We start from the raw sequence: 12,470 nt of genomic DNA, 5'->3' as shown, positions 1-12,470 counted from the left end.
GTGTCCTTCTTTGTCTCCTGTTATGGTCTTTGTTTTAATGTCTGTTTTGTCCAATATGAGTATTGCTACCTTGGCTTTCTTTTGGCACCGTTTGCATGATAAATATTTCTCCATCCCCTTACTTTCAAACCGCAGGTGTCTTTAGGTCTGAAATGAGTCCTTTGTAGGCATCATATAGATGGGACTTGCTTTTTTTAATCCACTTTGTCACCCTGTGTCTTTTGTTTGGAGCATTTAGTTCATTTACAGTCAAAGTAATTACTGAGAGGTATGTACTTAATTGCCATTTTGTTAACTTCTTTTGTGCTTGTTTGTGGAGATTTTCTCTCATTCTTTCTCTTGCTCTCTTTCATGGTTTGTTGGCTTTCTTAAGTAATATACATGGATTCCTTTCTCTTTATTCTTTGCATATTAGTTACAGATTTTTGATTTATAGTTATCATTAGATTTGTACATAACATCTTTTGCATATAGGGGTCTATATTAAGTTTTTGGTTGCATAAGTTTAAACCTGTGCTTTACTCCTCTCCCATGTTTCAGGTATATGGTTTCATATAAAATACCCTTTTATTTTATGAATCCGTTGACTGATTTTTTTTAAAGACTTTATTTATTTATTTGACAGAGAAAGAGAGAGAGAGAGCGTGCGTGCGTGCGCACACAAGTAGGGGGAGTGTCAGACAGAGGGAAAGGGAGAAGCAGGCTCTCTGCTGAGCAGGGATCCCCACGTGGGTTTCCATCCCAGAACCCTGGGATCATGACCTGAGCCAAAGGCAGACACTTAACTGACTGAGCCAGCTAGGTGCCTTCCCTTGACTGAGTTTTATAAATATATTTATTCTTACTGTTTTTGTGGGTTTTGTGTTTGTTTGTTTATTTGTTTATTTTAGGGAGAGTGAGCGTGCTCTTGCGAGAGTGGTGGTGGAGGGGTAAAGGGGCAGAGGGAGAGAAACTCTAGCAGACTACGTGGTGAGCATGGCAGACTACATGGTGAGCATGGAGTCCTATGCCAGGCTCAATCTCTTGACCCGGAGATGATGACCTGAGCCAAAATCAAGATTCAGACACTCAACTGACTGAGTTAACTAGGTGCCCCCTGTGTTTTTTACTTTTTTTTTTTTTTTAAAGATTTTTTTATTTATTTGACAGATAGATCACAAGCAGGCAGAGAGGCAGGCAGAGAGAGGAAGGGAAGCAGGCTCCCCGCTGAGCAGAGAGCCCGATGTGGGGCTCGATCCCAGGATCCTGGGATCATGACCCGAGCCGAAGGCAGAGGCTTTAACCCACTGAGCCACCCAGGCGCCCCTGTTTTTTACTTTTTATACTCTCACTTATGGTCTTCCTTTCCATTCAGAGAGTACATTTTAATATTTCTTAAAGGGCTGGCTTACTGATCATGAACTACTTTAGTTTTTGTTTGTTTGGGAAACTCTTTATCTCTGCTTCTATTCTGATTGATAACCTTGCTGGGTAGAATATTCTTGGCGGCACATTTTTCTCTTTGAGTGCATTGAATACATCTTTCCCCACTCCTTTCTGGCCTACAAAGTTTCTGCTGAAAAATTCACTAATAGCCTTATAGGATTTCCCTTGTATGTAACTGTTTTTTTTTCCTTTTGCTGCTTTTAAAATTTTGTCCTTGTTGGTATTTTTTGCCATCATAATTACTATGTGTCTTGTTTGGATAACCTTTGGTTGAATTTGGAGTGGGGGGTGGGAGGGAGGGAAATGGGGGCAGGATCTCTGTGTTTCCTGGATCTGGATCTCTGTTTCCTTCTCCAGATTAGGGAAGTTTTCAGTTATTATTTCTTCAAATAAATTTTCTCCCTTTTCTCTTTTTTCTGAGATCCATATAATGCAGATGTTATTATACTTGGTGGAGTCATTGAGTCCCCTAAGTCTTTTCTCAGTTTGCATAATTTCCTTTCTTTTGCTCAGCTTGTTACTTCTATTATCCTGCCTTCCAGGTTGTTAATTCGTTCCTCTGCTTCGTTTAGCCTGCTATTTCTTCCATCAAGAGTATTTTAAATTTCATTTACTATGTTCTTGATCTCTGATTGGTTCTCTTTTATCTCTGTATTAACAGTCTGTGTGATGTCCTCCACTCTTTTCCCCAGTTTAGTATTTTCATGATTGTTATTTTAAATTCTCTATCAGGTATATTACTTATACTTGTTTCACTTTGGTCTCTTGCTGTGGTTTGCCTTATGAAGAAGTGGTCCTGTAGTGCCCTGCAGTGCAGTGTCCCTTATTTCCCAGGGCCTGGCGCTTCAGAGTGTTTCCTATGTGTATTGCATGTGCTCTCCTGTTGAGTCTTGGCCTCTTTCCTTCAGTGTATTTACATAGTCTCTCTTGGCATATTTTGTGCAGTATTTGATCTCCAGCAGGGGTGGGGCACACTTTAACACATTTTAACAAGGTGTGTGGGGGGTCTGCTTGTCAGAACTGAGGTCCTCCTGGGTGTCAGGCGGTGTGGCATTGTCAGGATTTGTGCGGGGTGGGGGGGGCCTGCAGTATTGGGACTCAGGCCAGTGTAATTGGGAAGGGCATATCTGCTGATTGTTGGGGTGGGGTGTGGTGGAGAGGGTAGAATGTGAAGAAACTTGGTGGTAGCATGTTAGGAGTGTTGTCACCATGTTGGTTCCTGCAGGTGGGCATTGTTTTTGCTGGGGGGTGGGGAGGGAAATGGTGTCTGCCATGTCCTTTGTTCTTGGAGTCTCCCTGTGGTGCCTGCCTCTCTGGACTGTGCTTTGAGATGAGCAAATCACTCTTCCTCCTGTCTGCCCCTGGAGTTTTCGACTTGCTGGTTCTGCACTGTATCTGCAGGGGTATTTGTCTTGTTATCTCTTCTATCGCAGAACTCTGTTTCCTAATGCCTTCTGGGCTCTCACAGAGCTGAGTCCACCAATTTTTAAAATTCCAGGCTTTAAGTCCTGCTGATTTTAAGAACTCAGAAAATTTAGCCCCTCCCACTTTAAAAGGTAAATATTCTGGAGATTCATCCTCTCTGTTTGTGGACTTCCCAGTGTGGAAGTCTGTTTTCTGCCCTTCTCCACACCACTAGCTCCCTCTCCATTGTGTCAAATGGCCATGGTTCATTTTGCTTCTAGGCCATGTCTTCACCCTTCCTATTTTCTTTAATGTGGCCTCTTTGTTGGCTTTAGTTGTGGAATTTGTTCTGCTAGTCTTTGGGTGGTTTCCCGGGTGATTTAAACTGATATGGGTGTTACCTAGTTGTATGCATGGAAGAGGTGAGCTTATTGTCCTCCTATTCTGTTGTCTTCCCAGCTGACTTTGCAGTTGTGGAATTTTTAGCAAAAATAGATTGGCAATATAACTAGCTTATTCTTCTGAAGATTTCCCCGGGATTCATTTTCAGGGACTTCGGACTGCTCTTTTATTTCCATAAGACGCTGCATTGAATACTTGGCAGATAACTTGTGGAGGGCAACATAAGTTAAAGTTAGGAGAGACAACATTGTAACCCCAGTTAATTTTTGACCTGATGTCTAAATTTTTCATCTTCAATTAAAATATAGGGCTGCAAAGGATATTATTCATTTTTATTATGGTAAAATACACATAACATGAAATTTGACCTTTTTAATTATTTAAAGTATATGGTTCAATAGTGTTAAGTATATTTACATTGTTATGCAGCCATCACCACCATCCATTTCCAGAATTTTTTTCATCTTCCTAAACTGGAAGTTTGTACCCGTGAAACAATAACCCATCATGGTCCCCTATCACCAGCTTCTGGGATCCATTGTTCTACTTTTTGTCTCTGTTAATTTGACTCTTCTAGGTACCTCATATAAGCAGAACCAGAAAATATTTTCCTTTTGTGTCTGGCTTAATTTCATTTAGGAAAATATTTTCAAGGTTCATCTGTATTGTAGCATGTACCAGCACTTTTTCCCTTTTTTTAGAAATAGATTTTATTTTTTTAGAGCAGTTTTAGTTACATAGTAAAGTTGAGCAGAAAGTACAGAATTGTCATGTACTCCTGCTCCCAGAAGTACATAGCTTTCCTCACTGTCAGCATCCTGCACCAGAGTTAAACATTTGTTACAATCTGTGAACCTACGTTGACACATCATTTTCATCCCAAATCCATATTTTACCTTAGGGTTCACTGTTGGTGTTACAAATTCTGTGAATTTTGACAAACACATGATGACATCTATCCACCATTATAGTATCCTATAGGTTAGTTTCACTGTCCTAAAAATCCTCTGTTCTCTGCCTATTCATCCATTCCCCTTGTTTTTTTCATGACTTGAGAGCTCTTTTTTAAAAGTGCTTAATTATGTTCTTGTATGGATGTGTCACAGTTCATGTAACCATTAACCTACTTACTAATGGACGTCTTGGTTGCTTCCAAGTTGTCCTTATTAAGGCTAAATAATACTCCATTGTATGTATATACCCATATTTTGTTTATCTATTCATCTTGTCAATGGATGTTTGGGTGGTTTCTATCTTTTGGTTACTACAAATAATGCTGTTGTGAACATTGGTCTTCAAATGTCTATTTGAGTCCCTGCTCTCAATTCTTTGTTTATATTAAAGGCTATAATTTTGTCATTGGAAATATTGGCATTTAAAAAAAGGCAGTGTAGTCCTAAGAAAACTTTTTTTTTTTTTTTTTTTTTAAAGGATCTTACTTGAGAGATAGTGTGAGAGAGCAGAAGGGGTGGGTGGGGGAGAGGGAGAAGCTGGCTTCCTCCTGAGCAGGGAGCCCAGTGAAGGGCTCTGTCCCAGGACCCTGAGATCATGACTTGAGATGAAGGCAGATGCTTAACTCACTGAGCCACCCAGGCACCCCTCTTTCTTTCTTTCTTTTTTTGAAGATTTTTATTTATTTTAAAGAGAGAGTGCAAGCAGGGGGCGGGGCATAGGGAGATTGGAGAGAGAGATTCTCAAGCAGATTCCACACTGAGTGTAGAGCCCAACGTGGGGCTTGATTTCTGAGATCATGACCCAAATCGAAATCAAGAGTTGGACACTTAACCAACGGAGCCACCCAGGCGCCCCTAAGAAAACTTTTTTTGTGTTCAAAATGTATTAATCTATGTGGTGATTATTCCAACAAGGTAACTCTAATATGTACTGGGAACAAATACTGTAACCAAAATAACATGAGTTCATTCCTTGGTGGGTTACATATAGAGATTTCACCAGGTGGAGTTGCCACACAACAGAACGTATTTACTGCAAGTAAGGAGATCATGGGGAAATAATTTCCAAAGCCTTGACTCCCTGAGTCAGTTAGGAGACATGCCTGTACATGCATGCTGTTTGTGAACCTTGTGCCCCTTCTGGGGTGGAGACTTCGACAGGTGAAAGGGCTTCTGGTAAGCTCTTAGGGTATAAACCGGATGGGGTCTTGAGTTCCTTATCTTGGGTAAGGAATGCAGGGTCTTGTTTACTTTTGAAACAGCACTGGGAATTTCACCACTGATTTGTTTGTTATGGTTAGCCTATTTACTGGCCTGTTAGAGACTGTTAGTTTTTTTATTCCTTTAGTTCCCTTAAAATCCTTAACTACTGAGGTTTTTGTATTTCTTTGTAATTCTGATACCTCCTAGGATGTGTTGTAAGAGGTGTGCTTAGGCTAGTAGAGCCAGTGGGGGTATTTATCAGGGAAAATAGGAGAAGAGCTGGGGACTTAAAAAGACTTCTCTTGTGTCATGAAAGCTGTTCTTGTCTTTCTTCTCTTGGGGGCCCCAGATCTCTCTGTTTGCAATACAGCTAAGTCTTGCCTTTGACCTACAAATCAACTTGTGAGAGAAGTTCACTGCTGACTGCAGTAGTCTCCTAGTTGGTAATATTTGGAAAATTAATTTTCCGAGAGGTAATGGAGAGCTTTGATTTGGCAGGTCGAGGTTGATTAAGTGCTGGTTGGGTTGTTGGGAATTTATTGCAAAGTGTATTAAAAGATTGGTCTGCTTATGGTAGTGACAGGTTTCTTTTAGAAGTTGTATTTATCTTTAAAAAGTGACTATATTAAAGAAACATAGTAAATATTCAGACAGTATGTGAATGATTAGATTTTGAAGAAAGTTACTAGCAAATAGATTTCTTCATGGGAAAGTAAGCACAGAATAGGGCCCACAGAAAGAGTGCAGCAGGAATTGAGTAAGGAGGCAGAATTCAAAAGGAGATTGACTTACAGTCATTTATAGAAGAAATTTGAGTTTCCTATAGTTAAATTAAATAGAAATGTTCGTTAAGGCCAAAAGAAAAGATGATCTGGAAAGTTATAAAGTTTATTTGGTAAAAAGGAAGTTTGTTGGATGTGTTGCATACAGAAAATTTTCCTAACTGGTTTAAATAAGGATGCCACTGAAGAGCCAGAATCTGACATTTTTTTTTTCTTTTTTCCTTTCTTTTTCAGAATCTGAAATTCTTAGGGGTGTGTATTACTTTGGGAGAGCCTCAAAATAAAGGCACAGAACAAATTAGGTTGGGGATGGGGGAGGGATGTTTACTAGGATATCCTGTAAACAGTAGATCATTGTTGCTATTGTGAGACAGTTTGTTATAGTTAGCGGGCTTACTCTTCTTTTTTTTTTTTTTTTTTTTTTTTTTTTAGCTGGCTTACTCGTATGTCATTTATCTACAACAGTGGTCCTCAAAGGGTGGCCTGTGACCTCTGGGTCTATAAAGTCAGAACTGTTTTCACAATTATGTTAAGACATTATTTGCCTTTTTGATTTTTCTGACATTTGCACTGATGGCGCAAAAGCAGTGGTGGGTGAAACTGCCAGTATCTTAGCATAAACTAAGGCAGTGGCATCAAACTGTACTAGTAAAATATTGTATTCTTCATCACTGTGCACTCACAGTCTAAAAGAACAAGCCAGAGCCAGTTTCACTTAAAAAGGTCCTTAATGAAGCAGTAAAAATTACTTAATTTTATTAAGTCACGACCCTTGAGAACACATTTTTTCCCCCTTATATTCAGTGTGATGAAATGGGGGAACTGGGGTAAAATAATTTGGCTGCATACACAGGATGATGGTTATCTCAAGAAACACTTTTTTGTGATTATTCTACTTCTGAGTACTTTCCTGTGACAGACACAATTTTAACTTGAAAGAATGACAAACTACGAGTTTTTAGACTTGGGTATTTGGCAATTATTTTCTCAAAATGAACAAAGAGCCTACCAATTCCAAGAAAACAGCTGACAGTATTTGTGCCAATGATAAAATTTGAGCTCTCCATCAAAAATTAGTATTTTGCAGAACTTATATGCATCACCTGAGTTTTATTTATGTATTTCCTGTTTTTTTTCTTTTTCTCTTCATTTTTTCCTGTATCTGTTTCCATCCATTTGGGATCATTTAGAATCTGCTGGAAGTTGTTTTTTGTTTTGTCTAAAAATATCTTTCCTTCATTTCTAAAGAGTGTTTTAGCAGAGTGTAGTACTCTAGGTTTGGCACTTTTCTTCTTTGAGCACTTCAGTGTCTGCTGATTTTCATTGCTATATTAAGAAGTCAGCTATGAGTCTAATTGTGTTACTTTATGAAATTCCTGTTCCCACTTCCCATGATTTTTCTTTTTATTTTCTTTGTTTCACAATGGTGTATCCATGTGGGTTTATTTATTTATTTATTTATTATTTAAAATTTTCCTTGGGATGTCAGTGAATTTCTTTTTTTTTTTTTTTTTTTTTTAAGATTTTATTTATTATTTATTTGACAGAGAGAGATCCCAGTAGACAGAGGCAGGCAGAGGCAGAGAGAGAGAGAGGGAAGCAGGCTCCCTGCTGAGCAGAGAGCCCGATGCGGGACTCGATCCCAGGACTCTGAGATCATGACCTGAGCCGAAGGCAGCGGCTTAACCCACTGAGCCACCCAGGCGCCCTGTCAGTGAATTTCTTAAATCTGAGACCTTAAATCTGGAATGAAATGTCTTTAAACAGATCTGATAAATTCTGATTCTCTTTGAAAAAGTTACTATAGTCCTATTTCTAAAAGTAGTTAAACATGTGTTAGACCTACTTACTGAATCTTCTACCTATTTTTCTTTACCTCATATCTGCCAGCTTTTAATCATTCAGTTTTGTTAATCTGAGCTCTGATACAAATCCACTGAATTTGTTTTTCATTTGTAGAATTTCTGTCCATTTGCTCCCAGCACCATTTGCTGAAAAGACCATCCTTTCTCCATTGAGTTGGTTTTGTTCTTTTGTCAGAGATTTGTTGATTAGATTTTTGTGGATCTGTTCGGAGGTCTTTGTTCCATTAACCTATGTGTGTCTATTCTTTTACCAATTCCATGCTGTTTGGATAACTATAGTTGTATAATAACTCTTGAAAATGGATAGAATTTGTCCTCCAGCTTTGTTCTACCTTAGTCATGTATTGGCTGTTAGGTCTTTTGCTTTTCCATATAAACTTCAGAATCAGTTTATTAATAACTGCAAATAGCATGCTGGGATTTTATTTTGTGTTGAACATGTAGAGTTATTTTGTGTTGAACATGTAGAGTTAGTTGGGAGGAATTGTTGCTCAAATCACTGGTATAGAGCAAAATTGAAATGAAGTTTTATCCACGAGCTGTTTGTATTTCCAGTTCACCTTTACCCTGGATGATATATGAAAGTCCCCATGTTTGGCAGGCCCTGGGTTCTGATTTTTCCCTGTGAGGCTGCTAAAAGGTTACATCAGTTTTTGCAGCTTTTTCTTTGGAATTGTCAGTTGCCCTAAAGGACAGAGCCTTGAATGCTAGTATCTTGCCTTTTTTTTTTTTTTTATGGTAGAGTTTGGGACCCAGTAAATGTTCATTATCTTCTTAGCTCTTGAGTACTTTTAAGGTTTTTAAAAACAATTTTATCTAGTTTTAAAGTTGTTTTCAGGAAGGGGATTATTAGTTCTAATTACCTACATTATCATTACTGAAAACTGGATTATCCCCATTGCCCTGCCTCCCTCATAGAATTGATGGTTGGCATATTTAGTCTGTAAAAATTTGTATTAATTATTGGAGGAGCAGAATGAATTCTCCAGGTTTGCAGTGTCCATTGAGAACTTCCAGACAGTAATAGATTATGCTGCTTGAGATAAACTTAGGGTAGATCTTGGTAAGCTCTACTTCTGAAGAAATGTGGCAATTAAGTTTTTATGTGGTCTGGTTAATGTTAAAATGTGCTTTGGTTTTGAGTGCTGGGAAGTTTGGCAAAAAAAAACCCCTTGTAGTAATTTGGATTTATGGTGTGTAGACTACTAGTTTTCTGTCCCATTCTGTCTTTCCTTTCTTAAATTCCAGTGTTTAGCTAGGATTAAGACTACACAAAATAAAAACTGGATTTCTTGCTTTTGCAGCTAGGAGTGGTCATGTTTTAATAAATGGCTTTGACTTCTCCCTCTGGTGTCAGACTTGTACTTTGAATTGTCTGTTGGCTATCTCTGTCTGGAATTATACCAGAGACACTACAAGCTCCACATATCAAAAGTAATTATTTTCTGTATCTCTGCTCTTCATTTATCCATTTACCAGTACTAGAACTTCTGATTCCTCCAGTTTCCATCATCCCCAAATTCGTATACGTGTATACACTTAAACTTCAAATCCAGCTAATTTTTACTCTTCCTAAATGTCCCGCCTACTCCCAGTCCATACCCAACATTGACCCTGGTTCTCGAGCTTGTCTCTTGCCTAGATTGCTGTAATAGCCAACTAACTGCTTCTTTGTTTTTGTTTGTTTGTTTTTTTAAATATTTTATTTATTCATTTGAGAGAGCATGAGGGGAGAGGTAGAGGGAGAAGCAGACCCTGCTCAGCAGGGAGCCTGACCTCAGGACCTGGAGATCATGACCTGAACGGAAGGCAGACACTTAACCATCTGAGCCATCCAGGCGCTCCTGCTTCTTTTTTGTATTCTTATAACTCTAATTTTTCCTTTTCTATCCTCATGAATCACCCATCAATAAGTTTTCAACCATGTTACTCATGTGGTTGCAGAATTAATTTTAGTGCCCTTAGCCTCCCTGACTCTGTAATCTGGCTCCATTTTACCTTTCCACGCTCATCTGTCATTCGTAACTCTATATTTGATGCTCTGATAGCACCAGATTTCTTTTATTTCCCTTCCCATGTATTCTTGGTTCTTCACTACTATTTCCTTGCTCATGCTTGATCTAGGATTAACCTTTTCCTTTAAAATTGGTTAATGAGATTTTTTATTTTAATTAACTTACATTTTTTGAAACCTGAAATAAATAGGCTCTGCTGTTGAATATGCCATAGTCTGAAAATGTATTTATATTCTAAGTTGCAGTTTCTGTTTTTATTGAAAGTATTTGAGATTTTTTTTTTGAAATTTCTTTGAAGGTTTGAAAGAAATGTGTTTTATTTGGTTAGGAAAAAACGATTTTAATATGTGTATCATGTAAGTTGTTTAAGAACAGTGCTTATCTGGATCAGTCTCCTTATGTCCCACATATGGAAATTGTGGCCAGGAGAAATTAGTGATTATGTGGTGAGGTAGAAGCAGAGTCAAGATCTACTGTGACCTATATCCAGATATCAGTACCTGCTTTAAAAAAAATCTTCAAGCATGTTGAGGTTCTCAAGTCTTCAGTTAAGTTTAGGATTACCAAGCATTGTTACAAGGGCCTTTAATTTTTGTGTGAAGAGGAACTTGGGTAATGAACTAAGCAGTATACAGTGTAATTCTAATGTCTTCTTAACCTTAAGGAATGGTTTATTTATAAAACAGTGACCTAAACCTTGCCTCTATACCTGTCTTCTTGGCAATTTATTATTTAGAAGGACATATTTTGACCCATTGATTAAGTATTCTAAGTAAAGCAGGCATGGTAGATATAACACTTTATAGATGTATATATCTTTGTTTGTTTTTAGCATCAAGCATTGCACGATTCTCTCCAATAATGTAGATCATCTATTACTGAATTTAACACTGTCTGATATCATGGTCTCCCTGGCAAATGCCTCAACTTTGCAGAAGGATTCCAATTGGATAGAAATGATAAGGAAATTTGTGACAGAGACCCTTGAAGATGGCTTTAGGCTAAATAGTAAGCAGCTGAACAGATTGCTTGGGGTATCATGGAGGTTAATGCAGATACAACCTAACAGAGGTAGGTGTTAATGCTTTGTCTTTCTTTAGGAGAGGAGCTCCTTTTTTTTTTTTTTTTTTTTTTAAGATTTCATTTATTTGTCAGAGAGAGACATGGGGAGAGAGGGAATACAGGCAGGGGGAGTGGGAGACGGAGAAGCAGGCCTCCCACTGAGAAGGGAGCCCAATGTGGGGCTTGATTCCAGGACCCTGAGATCATGGCCGAGCCAAAGGCAGACTCCTAACAACTGAGCCACCTATGTGCCCCAGAGAGGAGCTCTTATGCATGCTTTTAGGGTCTAGCTTTGAATTAATGACTTCCAGACCTTCCATGTAGTCAGGTTAATTACATTTGGGCCATAAAACGTAGCTTATAGAATTATAAAGGACTATCTACTTGAACACTGAAGTTTTTTGTGGCTCAGAGAATCTCCTCAGTGAGTAGGTCCACTCTGAAGCAATATGGTAAGATTTCTAGTAGATTACAGACTTGAGTAAAAGAAGATAGGTATTATTAAGAGGAAATGCCATTGAGTCTAATGATGAAAAGATACCCTTTTCTGGTCTAGTTTGATTAGAAATTGAGTACTTTTCTCTTTTATCTGTATAGAATGAATCCTCTACCTTTCTTCTACCCTGAAGTTATGTTACATTAAGTTCTTTTTTAGTGTGACTTGCTCATTGTCTCCACTCAGAAACAAAGCTTTCCTTTTTGGTTCCCATCTTATTCATCTTTCTGATATCCTGGTTGTTGTCATCACTACATAGGTTTGTTGTCCCTCAGGAAGAATTATACTGTAATCTCTGGTTGGTTTGACTTTTATAGTAAAAAGTGCTACAGGACTTTAGTGGTAGTTAACAGTTTGTGACTAAGATCTGCTTTGTCATAGGAACAAAGTAAAGTGCTTCTGTGCTTTTAGAGGAATTAGAGCTGGTGAAGAAACATTTGCTTCATATGCAGTTGTTTTTGTTTTTAGAGGCTACAGAGTCTCTCATCAAGGCAGTGTATACATTATATCAGCAGAGGGGCCTTCTGCTTCCAGTTCGGACTTTGTTACTGAAGTTTTTCAGTAAAATTTATCAAAAAGAAGAGCTGAGATCTTACAGGCTCAGGTAAAGTTTCATTTATTTTGCGTTTCTTTTTCTTGTAAGTTTGTTTTTTTTTTAAAGTCTGTTTAAATAAGACAATACGGTGATAAAATCTTTGGAGGAGTTCACTTTTTATCTCATTTGGTTGTAATAAGAAAAGGTATAAACTTATATAAAAAAGCATATATAATAGGGCCAGTAATCTTTATGTGTATAACCACGCAAATAAAAGCTCTTTGAGCTTGTATTTCCACTTGTCCACTTATAGCTTAAGGACAATTGG

At 38.1% G+C, this 12,470-nt stretch overlaps 1 protein-coding gene across 2 annotated transcripts in view; it reads left to right on the top strand.

Annotated features, from left to right (window-relative positions):
- The window catches only part of TEX10 (testis expressed 10), a 63,744-nt gene that overhangs the window by 18,777 nt on the left and 32,497 nt on the right, over nt 1-12,470 (top strand). For both annotated transcript variants that reach the window (XM_080819612.1, XM_080819611.1), the window contains exons 6-7: nt 10,882-11,120; nt 12,076-12,211. In XM_080819612.1, coding sequence (XP_080675738.1) covers nt 10,882-11,120; nt 12,076-12,211 — 375 coding nt within the window. The remainder of the gene's footprint in view (nt 1-10,881; nt 11,121-12,075; nt 12,212-12,470) is intronic.

The sequence above is a fragment of the Martes martes genome, assembly GCF_963455335.1.
Source record: "Martes martes genome assembly, chromosome: 12".
Taxonomy (NCBI): domain Eukaryota; kingdom Metazoa; phylum Chordata; class Mammalia; order Carnivora; family Mustelidae; genus Martes; species Martes martes.
The sequence above is the reverse complement of the archived record's forward strand: the minus strand, read 5'-3'. Positions and strand labels throughout refer to the sequence as shown.